At 39.1% G+C, this 25070-nt stretch overlaps 1 protein-coding gene across 1 annotated transcript in view; it reads right to left on the minus strand.

Annotated features, from left to right (window-relative positions):
• Positions 1–6201: 6201 nt before the first annotated feature.
• Positions 6202–25070, minus strand: part of qars1 (glutaminyl-tRNA synthetase 1) — a 31829-nt gene continuing 12960 nt past the window's right edge. The window contains exons 7-23 of the mRNA XM_061981809.1: positions 20072–20132; positions 18615–18689; positions 18373–18458; positions 18215–18301; positions 15755–15854; positions 15580–15658; positions 11292–11531; positions 11113–11205; positions 10889–11026; positions 10592–10679; positions 10368–10514; positions 7742–7843; positions 7549–7641; positions 7330–7457; positions 7189–7255; positions 6969–7094; positions 6202–6843 (exon numbers count right to left, since the gene is read on the minus strand). Of these exons, the coding sequence (XP_061837793.1) occupies positions 6793–6843; positions 6969–7094; positions 7189–7255; positions 7330–7457; positions 7549–7641; positions 7742–7843; positions 10368–10514; positions 10592–10679; positions 10889–11026; positions 11113–11205; positions 11292–11531; positions 15580–15658; positions 15755–15854; positions 18215–18301; positions 18373–18458; positions 18615–18689; positions 20072–20132 (1761 nt within the window). The 3' untranslated portion in view covers positions 6202–6792. The remainder of the gene's footprint in view (positions 6844–6968; positions 7095–7188; positions 7256–7329; positions 7458–7548; positions 7642–7741; positions 7844–10367; positions 10515–10591; positions 10680–10888; positions 11027–11112; positions 11206–11291; positions 11532–15579; positions 15659–15754; positions 15855–18214; positions 18302–18372; positions 18459–18614; positions 18690–20071; positions 20133–25070) is intronic.

Genomic DNA, 25070 nt, shown 5'->3' on the forward strand with positions numbered 1-25070 from the left:
TGTGTAAATCAAATCTCGCGATAACTTGCGCGGTGACGTTTTTTTAAAGATGCCATTACACATTCTTGTTGTGCGAAAATGTGATTCCCTGCCAAAAGTTGATCCCCTTTGGGTAGATTTGAGCTTTATTAAGGGTATTTCAACACGTAAACAGCACAGTAGTTATTTTATTTTGATATGTAATGGTCATAAGGGTATTCTAGTAAAATAAGCAGAGATGAAATGTGTCAATTTCAAAATATTACGTTGAATCAATTTTTGGTAGTAACAAAGTGGTTGTTTGGGTAGATTTTAGCTCTAAAAAGGGTATTTCAACAAGTAAACAGTACAGTGGGTCCTTTATTTTGATATATGTAATGCTCATAAGGGTATTCTAGTAAAATATGCAGACATGAGATGTGTCAATTTTAATATATTACGTTGAATCAATTTTTGGCAGTAACAAAGTGGTCCTTTGGGTAGATTTTAGCTCTAAAAAGGGTATTTCAACAAGTAAATAGTACAGTGGGTCCTTTATTATGATATATGTAATGCTCAGGGTATTCTAGTAAAATATATGCAAACATGAGATGTGTCACTTTCAAAATATTACTTGGAATACATTTTTGGCAGCGGCAAAGTGGTCATCTGGGTAGAGTTTAGCTTTATAAAAGGTATTTCAACAAGTAAAAAATACAGTGGGTCCTTTATTTTGATAAATGTAATGCTCATAAGGGTATTCTAGTAAAATATGGTGAGATGTGTCAATTTCAAAATATTATGTTGAATCAATTTTTGGCAGTAACAAAGTGGCCGTATGGGTAGATTTTAGCTCTGAAAAGGGTATTGTAACAAGTAAATAATATAGCAGGTCCTTTATTTTGATATATGTAATGCTCATAAGGGTATTCTTGTAAAATATGCAGAGATGAGATGTGGCCATGAATTGATTAACAAGTTGAAAAACTTATTCGGGTGTTACCATTTAGTGGTCAATTGTACGGAATATGTACTGTACTTTGCAATCTACTAATAAAAGTTTCAATCAATCAATCAAAAAGCCATATCAAAATATTAAATTTAATCCCTTTTTGTCGGGCAATAATACATTTAATGACATTTTTATTAAATAAGTACATCCAAACACTATATGAATGTTTACCACAGAAAAGGAAAACTGTCATTTGTCGGACACGGTAAAGACTTAAGTAATGTCAAACACATAGCATTAAAATAACCACGAAGATAAAGTGTTGGTCTCACACTTAGTAATCTGTTGTGAACAGACAAAGCCCAGCAATGCAGGTTTAGCGAGCCGTGCACGCTCCCCCGAAGGGAATTTTAGCAGGGAATCTAAATTTTGGCACAACACCGCCAAGCAGACAGGATCAAGCAGCTGAAACGAAGTCCACCATCAATCTTCCATAGTCACTATCTCACTTCTAACGGTTCAATGATTTTTGAAAGTTTGAAAGTTGTTCTTTAAAGATTCATTGATACTACCAGTTCAAGTACTTGATACATACTTGTGTCGTCCTGATACCAATATTTTGGCATGGCATCGGTACCAAAATGTATTTCGATTATTTTCAAAACACATTAAAATATCATCATTGGCTTTATTTTAACAGAAAATATTATGATACATTAAATATACCTTTGTTACTGCACTCAAAGAACAAATTGAAAACACTAAATAAAATTGTATTAAATAACAGAGGGAACATACTGGAAAACTTATCTTTGGAGTAGTGGTTACAAAGGCTCCTAATTTGATTGCTGATGGATGCAGTAAAAATGTAGTTCCGATTGTATTATTTTGTTAAAATTTCAAGGGACAAGCGGTAGGAAATGGATGGATTATTCTTCTATTGTTCATATCCAATTACTTTCTGTTTCAGCATGTTCTATCTATTCTTCTGTTAAAATGTAATAATCACTTATTGTCCTGTTCTTTGCATGCTTTGCATACGTTTTGGGTTATGTTACAAATGTGGGTATCGATCTGATAGTGAAAGATCTGAAGTTGTAACAGGGTCATACATTCCTCATAATTAAAGTCATCATGTGTTCAGGCACGTATTTTCTGAGTTTATAAACAATAACACAAATGACTAAAGATTTTGTGATACTAGAAAATATTTATGTGAATGCATAGTGCATTCATTAATGTTCACAACATATATTATTTATTGCTCATTTTTTTATGTTACTTTTGTAGCTGTATGAATGGCATCATTGAAGTGGCAGTTGGTTACATCAGCTCTTTGACTTTTTTGTCCGTTGTGGTCTCTGATGTCTCCCTCTTGTCTGAAGTGGACTTTTTGTATCTGCACAGTTGCACTGCAACAGCATAATTTTCCCATTGTGGGATGAAGTCTATCCTATCCTATCCTATGTACAACTCTTGTACTTTGCATTGTTGCAGTCAATATTTGGATAGATACATTTCGGAGGACTAGCTTGCTGTTAGCATTAGCTATTGTTTCCTCCTACGGTGTGTATCAATCAATCAACCAATCAATCAATCAATCAACGTTTACTTATACAGCCCTTAATCACAAATGTCTCGAAGGGCTGCACAAGCCACAATGACATCTTTGGCTCAGATTCCACATCAGGGCAAGAAAAAACTCAACTCAATGGGAACAACGAAAAACCTAGGAAGGGACCGCAAATGTGGGGACCCCTCTTTGGGTAAGCGGTGAAATTGGATGCCGAGTGGATACGGTTAATAATGTGAGAGTCCAGTCCATAGTGGGGCCAGCAGGGGATCCTCTTGTATGTAGACAAGTCAGCAGCACAGAGACATCACCAATTAATGCACAGAGGAGTGGTCCATCTCGGGTCCCGACTTGGAACAGCTAGCACGTCCTCTGTGGAAACTGATCCATGGCCACCTGATAATCTCTCCATGCAGGAGAGGAGGGCGCAGCAGAAAACAGACGGCAGATAGACTGGTCTAAAAATGTGTCTATTTAAAGGCTCGGGTGTATAAATTAGTTTTAAAACGGGACTTAAATGCTTCTACTGAGGTAGCATCTTTAACTGTTACCGGTAAGGCATTCCAGAGTACTAGATCCTGAATAGAAAACGCTCTATAGCCCGCATACTTTTTTTGGGGACTTTGGGAATTACTAATAAGCCAGAATTTTTGGAACAAAGGTTTCTGGACAGAACGCAGGGTACATTACAATCAGCAAGATAGGATGGAGCTAGACCATAAGTATTTTATACGTAAGTATTAAAACTTTAAAGTCGCATCTTAAGTGCACAGGAAGCCAGTGCAGGTGAGCCAGTATAGGCGTAATATGATCAAACTTTCTTGTCCTTGTCAAAAGTCAAACAGACACATTTTGTACCAACTCTTTTAATGCTAGACATAGGGAGACCCGAAAATAATACGTTACAGTAATCGAGACGAGACGTAACGAACGCATGTATAATGATCTCAGCATTGGTGGTGGACAAAATTTGACGAATTTTGGCGATTATACGGAGATGAAAGAAGACCCCAAAAGGTACAAGCGGTAGAAGATAGATGGATGGATGGAAGAAGGCTGTTTTAGTGACACTCTTAATGTGTGACTCAAATGAGAGAGTTGGGTCAAAGATAATACCCAGATTCTTTACGAGTTGCTTTGTATAATTGTTTTGTTGTCAAATGTTAAAGTGGTATTATAAAATTAGTGCCGGTGTCTAGCAGAACCGATAATCAAGCGTTAAGATGCAAAAAGTTGCTGGACATTTCATTAAGACACGCAAGGATTTTCAAGATGAAGGGAAGTTTGGACATGAGGTCAGGATCGAGGTTAGGCCTTTTGAGCAGAGGATGAATAACCACTGTTTTGAATACTTGGGGAACAGCACCAGAGGAAAGTGATACGTTAATATTTAGCACCACCGATTGACCTAATACAAACAGCTTCTTGATAAGTTTCCCAGGAAGTGGGTCAAGTAAACATGTTGTTTGTTTTGTCCTATTTACAAGTTGCAGGAGTTCCTCTAATGTTATTTCATCAAAAAGAGAGAGATTATTTTGGAGGGCAATATCCGTCTTACATACATTCATATCTGCGTTAATAGAACCCACTTGGAGCTGGCATGCGTTATCTTTAATCTCCTTTCTAAAGATTAAAATTTTTTGCATAATGCAGCAGAGTGGTGGAGCTACTTGGAGAAGTCCCTTGTTGAGTTAGCGATGCTTCTATACTAAACAAATATTTAAGATTGGTTTAATTGAGGCAGATGAGATTGGAGTAGTAATTAGTTTTAGCTAAAGTAAGAGTGTGTTTATAAGTTATTAAATCGCACGCGATTAGAGTTCCAGCTTTCTACATGATAGTTTAAGAGCTCTGGTTTCTTCTGTAAACCTGGGGGCATAGGCGCCGATCTACATTTCTGCCAGTGGGTGCTCAGTGTGTGTATTAAAAAAAAAAAAATAGACGTTCAGCGAAGTTAATATCCCATATGATGTGTGGCTTTATTCTTTTGTAAAACGGACCAAACTCGCCACAAAATTAACTACAAGATTGATTTTTCAAAAATAATTTTGACGGCGTGGCGAAGTTGGTAGAGTGGCCGTGCCAGCAATCGGAAGGTTGCTGGTTACTGGGGTTCAACCCCCACCTTCTACCATCCTAGTCAAGTCCGTTGTGTCCTTGGGCAAGACACTTCACCCCTTGCTCCTGATGGCTGCTGGTTAGCGCCTTGCATGGCAGCTCCCGCCATCAGTGTGTGAATGGGTGAATGTGGATATACTGTCAAAGCGCTTTGAGTACCTTGAAGGTAGAAAAGCGCTATACAAGTATAACCCATTTATCATTTATTTATTTAAAAATTGAAAGTTGCCATCAATCCCACATGGGCCCCGAAGCACCCACAAGATCCACGCCTATGCCAGGGTGTACGCCTTTTGGGGGCCTTTTTTTTTTTTTTAGCTTTAGCGGTGCTATACTATCAATGGCATTGCGCAGGGCATTGTTAAAGTTGTTAGTGAGGTTATCGATAGAGCCCACATAATTTGGGAATGATGCAATTACCCAGGGCAGTTGGCCAGTAAGAGTCATAGATGTGACAGCATTAATGTGGCGCCTGCTTAAGTATTGGTTTTTAGTAGCTTTTTGACAACGAGATAGAACTTCACATTTTATAAGGTAGTGATCGGACATTACTTTATTTTACGGGAGTACCATAACTTTGGAGGTGGTGACATCCCGGACGTATTACCGTTGTGATGCGTGGGTTCATTCATTATTTGTGTAAGACCACAGCTATCAATTATAGTCTAGGTCTGACGGGGGTATTCGTATAGATATAAAATTCCCCATTATATTTATATTATATTATCTGCGTCCGCCACTAGATCAGCAACAAACTCTAAAAATGTACTTATAATTCATTGTAGTGAAGCACGTTTAGCTATTCCTCGTCCTGCAAGGGTGATACTTATAAAGTATAGTTTATTTGTTGCCATGGAGGCGAGGACTAGTGATTTAGAAGTAGCTAAAACGCTGTGGAGGCACTTTAGCTGAAGACTCTGCAGTGCTTTGAGAAAGTGTTTAACTTATCACTGTCAAATTTGTCAAGCATCAACATGCATTATCACAATATAATGGTGGTATTAAAAACTATTTTGTCGGACAAATTTATGTCATTTAAACGTTAGTTTTGAAGCCAAAATAAGTCCATTCTCTTTCTTGTCTCTACAGTGTTTCCGCTTGCAAGTGCTCTGTGTGTGTTGACTCACATGCGCCTCGGATCTTATTACCAGCAGTGTCACCACAGCACGCCGTCATGACATGACAAGAGTACTTTTAATTAATTCATTAGCATGTTTGCACTACCTATTGTGAAAGACACACACCACAACATTAAGTACTTGTGTACAATCAAATGTCTCGTTAGTAAATACAGGATGAGGTGTACACCTGGAAATGTAATATGTTAATATTTTTGCTTATTTGACTTACTTAAGTGAGATGACCTCTGTAACACCCGCATACTTTCATACTCACATCTGCATTTGAAAATATAGTAAATGATGGTCAATGTGGCTTACGTCACTGTTTGCCAATCAAAAGCATGTAAAAAATATCTAAGAATTGTATGTTACTTTATTTTTCATCCTAAAAAAATTAAATCACAAAGATACAGGTGAAAAAATTTCCTTTTGCAAGAACAAAAAAGTAAAATATGCACGAATAGCATATTTAACAAAGATGCCAGAAAAAAAGCCAGATTTATTGTAAATTTCACACAAAAGTAGCTACTGTTATGTCGATAAGGTGTGTAGTCATTTTATTATTAGAAACCAGACAAACTGTTGTTTTCTTAAACAGTTTAATTGTGCCTGATACACGAGCACCTTTTGTGACATAAAAAATTATGCTTTGGCAGTGACCAACCAAAGTTAGATACTGTATTTGATAGCATCAGCAGAGGTGACAATGTTATGAAATTCAAGATATTTTTCAGTAATCCTATTGCATACAATAAAAGAGGTAATATTGAGCAATTAAAATAGTTATGAGGTGACACAGAGTGGCAAAAATGTAAATGTATCCATCAGATACTTCAGTATTTCTTTTTCACAAAATGTATTTATAGAAATGACTAACTGCAGTCAGGGGGGAAAAAGATGCATAAGGAATGACTGCAGTTCCAAATATGGTCAGTTATCTGATTTGTTTCAATCTCAACTAAAGCAGTTGCTGGCTTTATACATGACGTGGTGCAAATAGTTGTGATTGTGGCATGTATCAGTGGGCTCTTGGGAAGCAGGACACATAGCTTGATCGCACAGACAGACACCTAAATCTTCCCAGGATCCTCTTTGAGAGTAACTGTCCTGTTAAAGATCAGCTGCACAGATGGAAAAAGACCATTAATTATATTCAGCAAAAAAGAGGTAACAGATCATCCCTGAAAAAAAAATATATATATATATTTTAAATTATATTTACTATCAGGCACTGGTTTCAGTATACCTTGTCATCTGTGCTGTCAGGGTCCACGGAGAAATAGCCAACTCTCTCAAACTGGAATTTGTCAAGTACTTTCGCTCCTTTGACAGAGGTATCAACTAAGGCACTGGTGATAACTTGCAGAGAATTCTATACGACAAAATTTTTTACAATTTAACATTCACAAAGATCAACTGATGTCGAACTTAAGGATCAGATTCAATCCAATCAGAATGTCACTCACAGGGTTGATGTCACTCAAGAAGCCATTGGGCACCTCAGCCGGATCCTCAGGGTGTTTGTGCAAGAATCTGCAAAGACAATGAAAGAAAGGTTATAAGTATCTTTATTATCACTAAAGTGATTGTTATGAATGACAACTTACAGCCTTTCATAGATGCGCACTTCACACACAAGTGGCTGGCTGACCCAGTGGATGAAGGCCTTTGGTTTCTCTGCTTTGTCAGAGCTGCAGCAGGTCACCTCCAGTTCCACCACTTTACCCTGGTTGTCCTGGAAAAGGAATATTTATTTTGGATAGTAGCAAATGGTATCAAAAAAAAGAAAGAAGCCTGAAAAATCCAAATCAAATGTTGGAACATACCTTGATGATCTTCTGGACAGAAATGACATAGCCAGCATGCCTTAGTCCGACAGGCTGTTCTGGGGTAAGGCGCTTGTAGCCTTTCTCCATCACCTGGGAAAACAAAAAGTCTGTAATTTTCTGTAGATATGTAAAGGCACAGCTAATTACTTTGCCATGAAGGTATTTTAGGTTTGACATGTGTGTCTCTAACCTCTCTGAAGTCACTTTGTTCAATGAAGATGGTGCTTGTAAAAGGCACAGTATGGCTGCCCTTGGCCTCGTGAGCTGGGAAGTCTGGTACTCGTATGTTTGACTGTAAGAGACATGAGAAGATTACAACCTGAAGACAGAATCGAAGCAACATGATACGCACCAAAGTACATTACAAAAGGACAAATGTAGAGGGTCACCTGAAAAGTTAAAATAATAAATCACTAAATTGGTGCGCCTTTGCAGCTATGATGGCAAGGGATGAGTACCTTTCACAATTGAACCGATACGGCAGCAATTCCTGAGAATCGTTACGATACTCAACGGTACTTTTGTGCGTGTCAATGTGATAATAAATGTTAATTTGTTGAACAATACAATCGCTATTGTTTTTAACATTTAACACTGAGCTTATGATAACTGTGCTGTACAATTGATCCCTCTTATCTTACACTTATGAGTTTTATTTGCAAGTGTTGTATAGTAGACTTTGCATGTAGTTGCAATTCCAAGACTTTAGATGGCAGTGGTGTGTAGTTCACACAGAGGGCAGGCAGTTTTGCAGAACTACCGAGTTAGACTATCTTTAAATAAAGCCAACAAACGGTTTCTTTTTTTGAGTGGATATAAAAACTATCACAGCAAGTATGCATTCATTTCAGTTTGTCCGGTGTGTGTTTGTTGCCATAGTCAGGGAGTAGTCAATTGTTGAGCACTAGAAAGTGTTTGCCTGTAGGTATTGTATTTATGACACACTAGATGTTTGATTGCAACATGTGTCGTAGCTGTAGCACTGATTAGCAAATTTTGAGGTGTTGAAATCATTATGTAAAATTGCTAATACTAATCAGTAGCATGTATATGGCATATATACTTAGATTAGATAAGAAACCATTCTCATACCACCACTGTAATATCCTTTAAAAGTATAAAATCTTAACTTTGAAAATGTCCAAAAATCTAAAATTGCCTTTTTGATTTACAAAGTCTTACATGGGTTAGCACCACCTCCACTAAAGTATTTTATCAGACTTGATCAAGTCTAGCAGGCTTTTGGTGGAGCGAGTTATTCTAATGGGATCCTTTATCATTTGGGTTAGGTTAAACTGTTTGGCTAAATGCTTTAGCTTATGGGAACGTGCTTTATCCAACCAATCGAGGTTAAAATCCCCCATCAAAATAGTTTCCTTGTTACTGGAGGCTTTAAGTACATCTTTCAACATGTCATAAAATACATCCTTTTTAGGTGGCCTATATAAAACAACATTAAAAGGCATTTCCTACACATTCCAAACTATTCTGGGAGAAGATTGATCGGCTTGCATTGGATTTGCTTTTTAACATATAAAACACCGCCTCCTTTTTTATCAAGTCAGTATTTTCTAAAAACATTGTAAGTCTAAATGGTCAAGGCACCTGCTGGGTTATTTTTGACCTTGCCTTTTGTACTCGGGCACATTTACGCTGAAACAAAAAGGACCTTCCACAAACGAATCCCACAAAATTAAAAGCATAAAATTGGCCAAAACATGTTTGTAAGAATTATGATTCAGTGGGTCTAACCCAGGGGTCATCAATTACATGAGTAAAGGCGATAATTTTTTCGACAGACACTAATGGTCAAGTTCACAACTCCAAAACCACACTAAATATGCACAAAGCAAGGCCTGAGAGTTGTGTACATCATATTTACGTCAATGATGTGATTTATTAAAAATAATAAAATAAAAATCAGTGGGAAGTTGTGCCCACCTGCAAACAAACTTTAGAGTGGTGATATACATATTTTGGGGGCAGTGAGACTTGGATACTCAAATGGGGACTTGATAAATTAAGTCACCTGACTCGCATACATAATTCACTTCATATCAAAACTAACCTAACTTACTTGTGCTCAATAACATACTTTGTACGTACATTATTTACTTAAAAAAGTATGTGCTTAGCGTACCGTAACTACTCTACTTCCACAAGCTCGTCTGTTAAATAGATCGGACAATTAAATTATCATCATAATTGATCGTGGAAATACAACGTCATAATAAATAACATGAACATTTAAAAGGTATACAGAGCAGATCACAAATGATAGTTCATTACATATAAATAATATTGCTTGTTATCTTCGACATAATCTGCTCCGTTATCTCCCAGTGGATGATGCCATCTATGCTTGCGGTACGCACTGCAAAGCGAAGCAAATTAAAGGAAATCAAAATAATTTGGAGACGTTTCAGATTTTCACAATAAAATGACCCACCTGCAACAGAATAGTGATTTTAAAAATAATTTATCGTCATTGTTCTGTTCAGAAAGCCATACAGTTTTTAATTTTAATTATTGTTTGATTAATTTAATAGCCCATATATCCTGAATTCTGTAATTTTATTCTGGGGGCCAGATGGAAAGTTATGGCGAGCCGGATGTGGCCAGTAGGTCACCAGTTGATTGCCCCTCGTCTGAGATTGGTAAGATGTTTCAATCAATCAAAGTTTATTTATATAACCCTTAATCACAAATGTCTCAAAGGGCTGCACAAGCCACAACGACATCCTCGGCTCCGATCCCCCATCCCACAATCTAAACATTAATTTTGTCCATATTGTCTATTTCATCAATTAACATACCTTTGAGCCTTCAGGAAGGTTAACTATTGTGATTTTAAGAGGTTCCATCACGGTCATGGCTCGTGGGGCTGTCTCATTAAGCACATCCCTCACACACGCTTCCAGAAGATGCGGCTCAGTTGTCGTCTGGGAAACGGTGACTCCCACCTAACAAGATGTCAGAAGCTTACAGTCAATCAGGAGTGAGCCCATATAACTACTCCTCAATTCATCCTTGTGCTTACCCGAGCACAGAAGTTGTTAATTGCCTCTGGTGGGAAGCCTCGCCTCCGAAGCGCAGTTAAAGTAAAGAGACGAGGATCGTCCCAGTCTCTGTTATTAGAAAGAATATGTCAAATTGATCGATTGGAATTTGATTGAATTTAGTTTTTTATTTAGCATGAACACTTCAAGTTAAAATCTTACAAAATAATCAGTGTGAGTAGCAAAAACTCTGGTCTGTACATAAAGCATATTTGTTCTAAATTTTAACAACTGGAATTACCAGAAACGCAGAAGACATGCATCCTATGCCATCGTACCTGACTGCGCCACTCTCTACCAATTTGATGATCTTTCTTTTGGACACGACGGTGTAGGTAAGGTTCAGGCGGCCATATTCCCACTGAACGGGGCAGTACAGGTCCAGAGCATTACATAACCAGTAATAGGATGAGCGCCTGCAAACCAAAACAAAAGCAGAGAGGAGAACAATTAAGGCAAATTTCATTCAGAATGCCCCCAAGGGTAAAGACTGATTGTTTACCTGGCTTGAAACTCTTTGGTACAGAGTGAATGTGTGATATTTTCAATGGAGTCACACAGACAGTGGGTGTAGTCGTAAGTGGGATAGATGCACCTGATATGAAACAATAAGGAATTAGGTGTTGGGTTTGTTGTAGCAAAGCCTAATTTCTAAAAAATAAATTAGATGGGTAAGCCTACCATTCATCTCCTGTACAATGATGCGGCGTATATTTGATTCTGTACGCCACAGGGTCCATTTTCCCATCCTCCATGACCGTCTTCATCCTTAGTGTAACTTCTCCCTCTGCGAACAATCCTTTTTTCATCCTCTCAAACAAAACTAGCGATTCTTCAATGGGACGATCTCTCCATGGTGAAGGAGGAGTATTATGGCCTTTGAGTTCTTCCCCTTTCTGGTGGCACACATATGCATGACCCCTGTCAAAAGACAAGATTGAGTTATTGTCCATAATAGTTGTGCTTTTGCAATTAAGCCTAGTGCTGTTAAGCGATTTAAAAAAAATAGTGATTTATTAGGATCTATAATTTAACTAATTAATCTCTTTTTTTAATCCCACCTAAAACTGCTGATAAAAGCCTACAACTTGAAATGTCCTAATTTGAATTATTTACATTATTAAAACAGGTATTCAAGCAAAAAGAAGTGGCTTTGTAAAGTCATTTATTGTTTTAACAGACTTGAACAGATACAACCTGATTTATTTACTAAAAATAAAAATCCTGTCCATATAAAGTATTGAAGTTACTACATTAGAAACAGGAAGAACAATTTTATGAGCAGTAAGTATTGAATGTAATATAAATTATGATAATATAACATAAATAAAACAGACTCATGATCAATTACAGTGCCTGCATATGTAACAATATTAGTTTAGGGGAACAGAGATAGATAGATAGATAGATAGATAGATAGATAGATAGATAGATAGATGGATAGATTATATATCCTTTTTTTTTTTCCATCCACTTTCTACCGCTTATTCCCTTCGGGATTGCAGGGGGCGCTGGAGCCTATCTCAGCTACAATCGGGCGGAAGGCGGGGTACACCCTGGACAAGTCGCCACCTCATCGCAGGGCCAGAGAACCTGGCGCATTTTGACACGAGTGCATACTTTGACGATTATTGGACTATTTCTCATTATACAGTGTATGGCATTTTGACGGTGTCTTTGCAGGAAACACAGGTAAGTGAAGTGGCTTTGTGCAATACAACATTTGTGTTTGGCGACCAGTTGTAGCCTTGGGGGCTGAAGAGGTGTCGTCCCTTTGGGCATCACTTGTTTGTTGTTTTGCTATAGTGTCACTGTTTGCAGTGTTCTCGGGAGCACATCCGTGGGAGCTTGAGGTGTCATCTATTGCAAATTACTCACCAAACCCGCTGGTTTACAGCACATAAATACCTGCCGCAAAACTGTGTGAAGACTAAGGTGGAGTCAAACAGGTGCAGTTCTTAATAGGCAGGCATACATACATACATACATACATAGGTTTCTCTGGTTTGCTGTAATTTGTTGTGGAATACTTAAACAACTTCACTGCACTGTGTATTTCTTTTTTGCTACAGCTAATTCTCAATGAATAAATAACAGCTCTTGGCTGGTTGAGGCTTTACGCAGTCGTTTGTACTCATTTTTGGTACACTGTGTATTTTTTGGCTTAATGGAGTATAATTTAGAAGACCGTTTGGCTTAAAAAACCTGGATGCACTAAAGCGGATTTGTTCTCTATTGCTTCTCACTATAAAATACTGTTCTCTAAACAAGATAAAAAGCAGGATATTAGGCATGCAGTGCACACTGCTTTAGCTGAGGAGAATATTATTCCTCCTGTTGGCGCTGTTTCCTACCGTGCTGCCGCAACACTTGACCCGGGGTGCGTAAATTGGAGATGGAAGTGGAAATGCGACGTATCAAACTTAAAGAAAAAGAACTACAGTATGAGTTTGAGCTGTGTATGTTGGGAATGGAGGCATCTGTCCAATTAGAATCTGCTCAACAAGCCCGAATTTGATGTAAATAAATGCATGTGTCTAATCCCGCCTTTTTTTGACAAGAGATGTGGACATATATTTTGTGTTATTTGAGCGGATGGCAATGACCTTAAAATGGCTCAAAGATGTTTAGCCACTTTTATTGCAGTGTTGGGTAACGCCCAGGAGGCTTATGCCTCTCACTCACCTGAGTCTAGTTGTGATTATGATGAGGTGAAGACTGCAGTGTTAAGGTTGTATGAACTTGTTCCGGAAACTTACAGACAAAAGTTTTGTCAAGTTATAAAAGCAGACAGGCAAAGTTATGCCTGAGTTCAGGCATGAAAAAATAGCGCCTTTTAATCGCTGGTGCTTAGCACAAGATGTCAAAGATTTTGAACGAGTTTGTGATCTAGTTTTATAGGAAGAATTTAAAAATGGTTTTCCTGACAATATCGCAACATATTTAAATGAACAAAGATTTACTACTGTCTCTGCTGCTGTTATTTTAGCTGACGGGTATGTTCTGAACCACAAAGAAAGCTTTAACAAAGCCTTCTCTGTCGCAGAGAAGACCGATCACGCACAATCACTCAGGTAGTCAACATGTGGCACCGTCTAACTTTTGGACAAGTACTGCCCATATGCACGTACTGCAAGAAACCGGGTCATTTGAAAAACAGCTGTTTCTTGTTGAAGACCTACTCAGTGGCCTAGTGGTTAGAGTGTCTGCCCTGAGATCGGTAGGTTGAGAGTTCAAACCCCGGCCGAGTCATACCAAAGACTATAAAAATAGACCCATTACCTCCCTGCTTGGCACTCAGCATCAGGGGTTGGAATTGGGGGTTAAATCACCAAAAATGATTCCCGGGCGCGGCACCGCTGCTGCCCACTGCCCCGCTTTTCCGATTAAAAAGGTATTGACTTCCTCTTAGGGAAAAATGTAGCTGAAGTCTGAAATCTTAGGTAATCCTGAGTTTAGTACTGTGCCCGATGTTTTCATAAAACCCTGATGAATTACAAATGGAATTTCCCACTGTATCTTCTGTGTGCGTGTTTAAGTGTGTTATGGCTAAAGCTAACCTTTCAGATCAGTGTGAGGAGTTACAGGATAGTTTTATGGAAAATCTTGAAAGAAACACACCATCCAAGGTTAAAGGTCAAAGCAGCCAGGTAGGACAAAAGTCACAAGGGCTGTTGTCGAATTTTGGTGGTCTGCACATGTCTCGGAAACATCTTATTCATGAACAGAAGCGTGATACAACACTCATCAATCTGTTTAAAATTGCGGTTTCAGAAAAAAGTTTGTAGACAGGGCTACTAGATATTTGATTAAAAATGGCTTGCTGTTACGGAAGTGGCCCCCACCTTGCGTGTCCGCTTGTGACGACTCCCGTGTAAAAACTCAGATTGTGGTTCCAAGCATTTCTCGGTCTGAGATACTCAGTGAAGCCCATAACAGACATTTTGGTGGTCAATTAGGGGTCACTAAGACGTATCATACTATTGGCCTTGGTTAAAAAAGGATATGCAATCACATTTTAAATCCTGTTTCACACATCAAACCTCTTGCAAATCTCACTTGTCTGCGGCACAGTTTTAAAGAAAAATCGGTGTTGACCAAAATTTTAAAGTTAGACACTTAAATCCTGTTGATAGGGTTTTGGTGTTTCTTCCTAGTCCCGCTTCTTACCTTCAGGCATGCTACTGTAGGACCTATACAGTTAAGAAACACGTCAGTAACAGGGATTACATTTATCCTACCCATGATCAACACGCCAGTAAAAATTATGTTTTGGCTAATGCGTTGTCCCATGTGCCGTTGTGGTAAATGGTGGCCATTTTTTTCCCCCTCTACCATTCACTGGGGTTGGGGTGTTACGTACACTGCACTTACGCCCTCACCTGTGTCCAATTTACTAAGTGATTTTCCCTTCCTTTTGGATTGTGATTGGACAGCAGATGGGTGCCCAGGAGCAGAAGCTCTCATTCACTCCAGGGAATCTCCAGCACAGCTGATAACCGTGCACCTGCTTATGCTGCCAAGCCTCGCTTGATTAGCGACAATATAATTTGTACTTTAATTATTTTGTTGAATTAATTGTTCAATAAGAACCAGTAAGTCCATAATGTCTGTCCTTTATGTTACGAGTCCCTGTTAAGACTAGACAAACCGCACAGGACCATCTGATTCGGACTACCTTCTGATGTGGCCCAAAATCTGAAGCAAAAATATCAGAGTTTAAACATTTCGGAGCGTTTAGATTTGCAAAAATTATCCGGTCCAAAAAAATCAGATTCGGTGTCTAGTGTAAACAGGGCCAAATATGTCTCATATACATAGGTTATGTCATCATGTCACAAACTTTATTTAACAACAGAATATGAACTCATTTACTTACAAGTTTTGGTTTCAGTTTGTCTTCTCTAAGCTTAAATAATCATAATTAACACGATAATTGGACACCCCTAATTATGCTTGTTGTACTTACCTGCGAATGAGATCCATTGCTAGATCGTACAGTAGCTGAAAGTGGTCTGATGCGTGCGTGACTGCATAAGGTGTGTAACCTGTGCAAGACAGTGTATAGTTAAAAAAAAAAAACAAACTCTGAATATGGAAAGATCTTTTTGATTTTCATCAGTTGTAAAAGTGACAAAACTCACCTAGCCACTCCACCATGTCTTTAATGGCAGTAAAGTATTTCTCCTCCTCTTTCTCTGGATTAGTGTCATCATATCTCAAGAAACAAATCCCATTGTTTGCCTGGAAATGAGTGAAACTTTGAGAAATACATTTTATTTCACATGTTAAAGGGGAACTGCACTTTCACAATCATTATGAAACACATGATGAGGGGTGTATATGTGTGTGTATATATATATATATATATATATGTATATATATATATATATATATATATATATATATATATATATATATATATATATATATATATATATATATCACTGCAGACATTATGGGAGCCAACAAACATAAAACATTACTTAATGTACAAGGTCTGCTGTCACTGGGATGTTCATATACTCCCATTTAGATGAAAAATTGCTCACAATCCTCACAAAGAAAAGGGGGTTGAACCAAGCGTCTTTTCCTGTTGTTTTTGCCATTTCTGGGTCTAAATTGGCTGTCAAAGTGTACCAACTTCTTATACTATACACGTTAGAGGCATGATTTCTTATATATATATATATATATATATATATATATATATATATAAATAAAATCTTTAATGAAGTTTGGCAAACAAGGAAACGAGAAAGTAGCTGATCAGTCAAGCATGTCAACATTAGCACGCAATCTTGTGATCACGAGTTTGTCTGCGTTAGCGCTTATAATAACAATATCACTAACATTTGGTCAATATTCAAGTCACGAAATGTAAATGGAGTATTGTTGGCATTTTTGGATGGTTATTTATTGGGTTTTATGGGCAGAATAGAGGACCTCCAATTGGATCCGCTGTAAGCGGACTTATTTAAGTGTAAAAATGCAATAAAAAAAAATACATAGGTCGTCATGTATTTCATAATGATTGTGAACAATAGGCAACATTTTTTTTTAAAAGTGCAGTTCCCCTTTAAGTACACTGAACAAAAATATACATCGCTTCTGTTTTTGCTCCCATTTTTCATGAGTTGACACAAAAGACCTATTCCTCTCAAATGTTCACACATTTGTCAAAATCTGTGTTAGTCAGCATTTGTTCTTTGCCAAGATAATTTATTCCACCTCACAGGTGTGGCATTTCAAGATGCTGATTAAACAGCATAATTATGTGTCTTAGGCTGCCCACAATAAAAGGCCACGCTGCAATGTGCAGTTTTGCTTTATTGGGGGCCTGGGGGTGTCAGAAAAGAAGCAGTTAGTATCTGGTGTTACCACCATTTGCTTCACGCAGTGCAAAACATCTCCTTCGCATTGAGTTGATCAGGTTGTTGACTGTGGCCTGTGGAATGTTGGTCCACTCCTCTTCAATGGCTGTGCGAAGTGGCTGGATATAGGCAGGAACTGAAATACGCTGTTGTATACGCCGATCCGGAGCATCCAAACATGATCAATGAGTGACATGTCCGGTATGCTAGCCATGCAAGAACTGGGAAATTTTCAGCTTCCAAGAATTGTGTACAGATCCTTGCAAAATGGGGCCATGCATTGTCATGCTGCAACATGGCACAACAATGGGCCTCAGGATTTCGGCACGGTATCTATGTGAATTCAAAATGCCATCAATAAGATGCACTTGAACTCGTCCATAACATACGCCTGCCAATACCATGACCCGAGCCCCACCATGAGCTACTCGGTTCACAACATTGACATCAGCAAACAGCTCTCCCACGCGACACCACAGGCTGTCTGCCACCTGCACTAAACAGGGAAAACCGGGATTCATCCGTAAAGAGAACACCTCTCCAACGTGCCAGACACCATCGAATGTGAGCATTTGTCCACTCACGTCGAACTGCAGTCAGGTCAAGAGCCCGATGAGGACGACGAGCTTCCCTGAGACAGTTTCTCACAGTTTGTGCAAAGATTCTTTGGTTATGCAAAGCAAGTGTTGCAGCAGCTGTCCCAGTGGCTGGTCTCAGACAATCATGGAGGTGTACCTGCTGGATGTGGAGGTCATTGGCTGGTGTGGTTACACGTGGTCTACGGTTGTGAGGCCGGTAGGATGTACTGCCAAATTCTCTGAAATGCCTTTAGAGACGGCTTATGGTAAAGAAATTAACATTCAATTCACGGGCAACTGCCATGGTGGACATTCCTGCACGCTCCCTCAAAATTTGCGACATCTGTGGCATTGTGCTGTGTGATAAAACTGCACATTTCAGAGTCTCCTTTTATAGTGGGCAGCCTAAGACACACCTGTTCAATAATCATATTGTTTAATCAGCATCTTGATATGCCACACCAGTGAGGTCAGATGGATAATCTTGGCAAATAAGAAATGCTCACTAACACAGATTTAGACAGATTTGTGAACACTATGTCTTTAGTGTATATCGTAAAAGTATTAGCTCTTATGAAAAATGGGAGCAAAAACATAAGTGGTGCGTTTATATTTTTGTTCAGTATAGAAATAAAAATGGGAGAGGTCTTACCTTTGCGTAACCAAAATTAAAGTTAATGGCTTTGGCGTGTCCGATGTGAAGGATGCCATTGGGCTCAGGCGGAAAACGAGTACGAATCTTAAAAGAGTTAAAACATCGGTCAAGATCTGTCATTATATTTTGTTCAGCCTCTTGTCTACATATCTCACCTGTCCACCAAAGAGCTCCATGTGCTTTTTCAGCAAGTTCATTGTGTTTGGTGTCACCACATAGCCCTCAGTTGTATAGTTCTCCCCTGCAGCACAGTTAAAAGGTTATTGAGTTACACAACAAAACATTTTATTAATATTTTATGTATTGTATGTAATGTATTTCTTTTCAAAAGACACCAACATGTCTTTTGAAAAGAAATACACTAACTATTAATATGTTTTGTAATTTCCCTCCTCACCTGGTTTATGGAACTTCAGGGCCTCTCCTCTGAGCTGCTCCATTAGGGACTTTCCCTCTACAGAGGTGGCCTCGCCTAAACAACCAGCAAACATGTTTTAAAAAAAACACAAGCAACCAGAGGTGGAAGAAAGTCAGCGTTTTGCAAGTCTCAAGTAAGTCTGAAGTCTTCAAAACCAGGTCTCGAGTCAAGTCTCAGGTATGGACGTGCAAGCCCAAGTCAAGTCTCAAGTCAAGACAGGTTGAGTTCTTACAAGTCATGGGCACTAATTAGTGATTATGTTCACCAAATTAAAGCCATTTAACAATGTAATAATGTATTACATTTGACATATAAATCTATGCATTCTGACTTGTGTTATTTTCTTATACACCATAAACCCAATATAGTGAATATTTCTATGATTCAAACTCACATAGTTCATGCTTTAACCTGATTGTTATTAGGAAGGAACATAGGTGAGAGTCACTACACACAAGACTGCCCTCACTGATGGTTTAACTTGAATAGGCCAACAACAATTATTCACAAAATGCGCGCGACACCAAGGCCAAGCACCATCACGCCCCTTTGAGCTGGGTAAAACGTTTCATCTGTTTTTGAATGTTTTTTTTTTTTCAAAATTAAATGTTTTGTAATGGTAGCACACATTTTGACATTAAAGCAGAGTCTCTGCAGTTTTCAACAAGTCAAAGTTAAGACTTTTTAAGACCATATTGAATAAAATGTAAGCTCCATTCCACATCCATGGTGACAAAAAAGTACGAGGAAATAAAAGGAAATTAGGGGCCCAGAAATATTGCAAGTGCTGTACATGGATTCAATCTGTGCTCTTTCACATTGGAAAACAAAATGATTACCCTAACTAAAATCATCAGGAGCCTTTACAATCCAAACATTTAAAACTGACACTGAAGTTTATGCATTTGTTAAAACTTTTGTTACGCGACAAACGGACGGCGGTGTCTACAACAGGAAGTGGACTCGAGGGACTGCACATAAACAAAAAGTGAAGTGTACAACACTCGTTTTGCCTTTATCATAAAAAAACTAAAACCTTAACAAATTTAAACGGAAGAAGATAAACATATTTTACTACTCACATACATTTATTGTGGGCGTTAAGAAGCCAGAACATTAAATAACAATAAAGTATAAAGTATATTGTGTATCTCTATTTTATTAAACTTGGTTAAAAGATTTCAATGTGTGGAATTACAGTTTGAGCACATTCAACAATACTGCGATTAAAATGATAAATGAGGTCGCAATAACCATAACATGAAATGTTCATATTGTTATAACCTTTGTACCAAGTCATTGATGTCAAAATTCAAGTTGGGTCGTTATTGATATGATATTGTTAAGTTGAGTCCAAAGTCTTTAAAATTGGAATTCGAACTAAGCTCAAAGCCACACCTCTGAAAGCAAAGTAACTTTACTGTAGTTTCGCTTACCATTCAATGTAGCCTCTTCTTTTTTTGCCTTCATGTCATTCTCAGGTTTAGCCTTCTGGACCTGTTTGACATCGCAACACAGAAACAAATGGTTAGAGAAATTTTTTAATTTGCTTTTTTCAGTGAGACATTATTTCACACTGCAGCTCCAGTTTTTTCTAATTTGGCCCATCAGAAAACAATCAAGGATAACTTCCATATAGAACAGAGGGTATTCCAAGTAAGAGGTTCAACAAAATGAGTTTAAACCTGAAGTCTGAGTTGATTTGCTGTAAAATGGGAAACTCTTGAGTGTTGAGTTCCAAAACAGCTAATCTGAATTAGTTTAATCAAGTCTGTTGACTCTGAGTTAAGACCACAATAAAAAGACATTATCAATGTAGCGCTGATTCTACGATTTACCTTAGCAATTGGGGACAGAAAAAGTTGTCTTTCTTTACCCAGCTGAAACTAAAAGTGAGACAATCGTCCAACAATGTTCGCCGTCTACTCAATGTGATAGACTATTCTGTTATTCATAATCTAAAAACAGCTGTTGTTTCATTAGATGCTGAAAAAGCATTTGATAGAGTGAACTGGAATTTTCTTCTAGCTACTCTACAGAAATTTGGATTTGGAGACTCATTTATAGAATGGATTAAGGTCCTATATAGTTTTCCTACAGCTTCGGTTAGAACGAACAGCCAAATATCTCCAAGGTTTAATCTTATGAGGGGCACAAGGCAAGGGTGTCCACTTTCTCCGTCACTGTTTGCTATATTTATTGAACCTCTTGCAACCGCTATTCGACAGCATGCAAATATTAAAGGCATCCATACCGCAACCGTTCATCATAAAATAAGCCTTTATGCTGATGATGTATTACTTTTCTTACAAAATCCACATTCTTCTCTTCAAGATACAATCTCACTTATCAATAAATTCAGTTCTATTTCAGATTACTCCATCAACTGGTCCAAATCTACTGTGTTACCAATTAATTTTAACTTTCAGAGCACCTCATCGATTCCACTGCATAAAGGGAACATTAAATACCTGGGAATCAATATTTCCTCCACATTGTCAGATCTGAATCGCTTGAATTACTCCCCAATCTTAAAATCGATTGAGGATGATCTGGCGCGTTGGAAAACACTGCCAATCTCACTTATGGGAAGGGTTTCTACCGTGAAAATGATGGTCTTGCCTAGGGTTAATTATCTATTTTAGGGACGGCGTGGCGCAGTGGAAGAATGGCCGTGCGCGACCCGAGGGTCCCTGGTTCAATCCCCACCTAGTACCAACCTCGTCATGTCCGTTGTGTCCTGAGCAAGACACTTCACCCTTGCTCCTGATGGGTGCTGGTTAGCGCCTTGCATGGCAGCTCCCTCCATCAGTGTGTGAATGTGTGTGTGAATGGGTAAATGTGGAAGTAGTGTCAAAGCGCTTTGAGTACCTTGAAGGTAGAAAAGCGCTATACAAGTACAACCCATTTATCATTTATCATTTATTTTCAATGATTCCAACCAAACCTTCTCAAATCTGGTTTAAGTCACTAGACTCACACATCAATCAGTTTCTTTGGAAGAGTAAACCAGCACAAATCAGCCTTAAAACTTTACAAAAACCCAAAGAACATGGGGGTCTAGAACTCCCAAACTTTACCTATTATTTCCTTGCAAATAAACTACAATATATATTAAAATGGATCAATCCCACTTTATTAGATAGTTTATGGTTAGAGATTGAACAATCACTTAGCCAGGAGATCCCAATTTCTAACTTGCCCTTTATTAGCCAAATTCTCCGAAAACACAACTGCTTTAAAAGTATTAATATACGCACTACCTTAACAGCTTGGTGGGAGTTTTTGAAAATAACTGGGTCCCCGCTCACTCCATGCCAATTTACGCCTATTTGGAATAATCCTGATTTTCTTTTAAACAAGAAGCCATTGAACTTTCCAACATGGTATGATAAGGGAGTCGGATGCCTTGGGGATATCATCAATGCAAACAGTTTTATCTCTTTTAAAAGTTTAATAACACAATATGCAATCAATCCTAATAAATTTCTAGAATATATACAAATCAAATCTGTAATCAGCGCAAGATTCAACAAAACAACATGGGAAAGTAATCCTACGACCGTTAAATTCTTCAAAACATCTGCCCCCAAAGCTTTATCCAAATTATATGCTCTCTTATCAAAAATAGATAACACAATAAGTATTCCAACTTCTAAATGGCACTCAGACGTATCAACAAGCTGTGACCCAGAATTCTGGAAACAAATATGCCTCAATACTACTCGTTTGATTAAGAATCCAAATGTACGACTGATTCAGCTCAAAATACTTTACAGAATACATTACACCGGTCTAAGAATGTATAAAATGGGTTTAGCTGACTCTAACATCTGTGTACACTGCTCAGATAATAAGATAGATAATTACTTGCATTCAATGTGGTCCTGTGCTCCAGTGAGTAACTTTTGGCTTGGAGTGTGCGAGAACCTATCATTAGCGTTAGAGATTCCTATTCCCATCTCCCCCGCACTCTGCCTGTTGGGTGATCTCTCCGCAACTGATCTTGATATAAACAAAACATACCTCCTTATAAATGCGTTAGGCATCGCCAAGAAAACTATTCTCATAAATTGGAAATCAAAAAATAATTTATGTATAAACCTTTACAAAAACATTTTATTAGATTATGTAGTTATGGAAAGAATGTCTGCTGAATCAAAACAACAACTGACAGAATTCCGATCTCTTTGGGCACCGCTAATTAATTTTCTGACCTGACTCCCTTGGGGGCCGGGGCCGGGGCTGGGGCTCTGTCCCGGGGGTCTTGCTCCGTGGGTGGGGGGTCCTGGGTGCCGGGGGGGCCGTGTGCCGCGGGGTCGGGTGGGCCTGGGGTGTGTTTCCTGGTTCCGGCCTGGCGGGCCGATCCGTGGGTGGTCTGGGGGTGGGTGGGGGTGCCTGGGCGGGTGTTGGGGTGCGGGTGGGGCTCTGGGCGGCCACCTTGGGTTGGTTGGGGGGGCTGTCCCTCCCGTGGGTGGTTGGGCGGGGGGTTGCGCCCGTGGGGCTGGGGTCTTGCCGCTGTCGGGCGGGGGTCGGCTCATGCCCCTCTGGCTCCGGGTGTCCGTGGGCTTCCTCCTTCCCCTGGGGCGCTGGGCGGGGTCTGCCCGGGGTCGCCCTGCGCTGCGGCTGTGCGGGCCTGCCTGGTGCCGGGTTGGGGGGACTGCTTGCCTCCCTTGTTGGGGCCCCGGCGGTGCTGCCCGACTGCCCTGCGGGAGTCCCCCTCCTGTGTTTTACTCCGCCCTTATTTTTTTATTAATTTTATTTATTTATTTTAAATATATATATATATATGTATGTATGTATATGTATGTGTATATATGTATATGTATGTATATATGTATGTATGTGTATATATATATGTATATATATATATACACACACACACACACACACACACACACACACACACACACACACACACACACACACAGGTAAAAGCCAGTAAATTAGAATATTTTGAAAAACTTGATTTATTTCAGTAATTGCATTCAAAAGGTGTAACTTGTACATTATATTTATTCATTGCACACAGACTGATGCATTCAAATGTTTATTTCATTTAATTTTGATGATTTGAAGTGGCAACAAATGAAAATCCAAAATTCCGTGTGTCACAAAATTAGAATATTACTTAAGGCTAATACAAAAAAGGGATTTTTAGAAATGTTGGCCAACTGAAAAGTATGAAAATGAAAAATATGAGCATGTACAATACTCAATACTTGGTTGGAGCTCCTTTTGCCTCAATTACTGCGTTAATGCGGCGTGGCATGGAGTCGATGAGTTTCTGGCACTGCTCAGGTGTTATGAGAGCCCAGGTTGCTCTGATAGTGGCCTTCAACTCTTCTGCGTTTTTGGGTCTGGCATTCTGCATCTTCCTTTTCACAATACCCCACAGATTTTCTATGGGGCTAAGGTCAGGGGAGTTGGCGGGCCAATTTAGAACAGAAATACCATGGTCCGTAAACCAGGCACAGGTAGAGTTTGCGCTGTGTGCAGGCGCCAAGTCCTGTTGGAACTTGAAATCTCCATCTCCATAGAGCAGGTCAGCAGCAGGATGCATGAAGTGCTCTAAAACTTGCTGGTAGACGGCTGCGTTGACCCTGGATCTCAGGAAACAGAGTGGACCGACACCAGCAGATGACATGGCACCCCAAACCATCACTGATGGTGGAAACTTTACACTAGACTTCAGGCAACGTGGATCCTGTGCCTCTCCTGTCTTCCTCCAGACTCTGGGACCTCGATTTCCAAAGGAAATGCAAAATTTGCATGGTTGGGTGATGGTTTGGGGTGCCATGTCATCTGCTGGTGTCGGTCCACTCTGTTTCCTGAGATCCAGGGTCAACGCAGCCGTCTACCAGCAAGATTTAGAGCACTTCATGCTTCCTGCTGCTGACCTGCTCTATGGAGATGGAGATTTCAAGTTCCAACAGGACTTGGCGCCTGCACACAGCACAAAATCTACCCGTGCCTGGTTTACGGACCATGGTATTTCTGTTCTAAATTGGCCCGCCAACTCCCCTGACCTTAGCCCCATAGAAAATCTGTGGGGTATTGTGAAAAGGAAGATGCAGAATGCCAGACCCAAAAACGCAGAAGAGTTGAAGGCCACTATCAGAGCAACCTGGGCTCTCATAACACCTGAGCAGTGCCAGAAACTCATCGACTCCATGCCACGCCGCATTAACGCAGTATTTGAGGCAAAAGGAGCTCCAACCAAGTATTGAGTATTGTATATGCTCATATTTTTCATTTTCATACTTTTCAGTTGGCCAACATTTCTAAAAATCCCTTTTTTGTATTAGCCTTAAGTAATATTCTAATTTTGTGACACACGGAATTTTGGATTTTCATTTGTTGCCACTTCAAATCATCAAAATTAAATGAAATAAACATTTGAATGCATCAGTCTGTGTGCAATGAATAAATATA

Source organism: Nerophis lumbriciformis, linkage group LG01 (genome assembly GCF_033978685.3).
Source record: "Nerophis lumbriciformis linkage group LG01, RoL_Nlum_v2.1, whole genome shotgun sequence".
In the NCBI taxonomy this organism is placed as follows: domain Eukaryota; kingdom Metazoa; phylum Chordata; class Actinopteri; order Syngnathiformes; family Syngnathidae; genus Nerophis; species Nerophis lumbriciformis.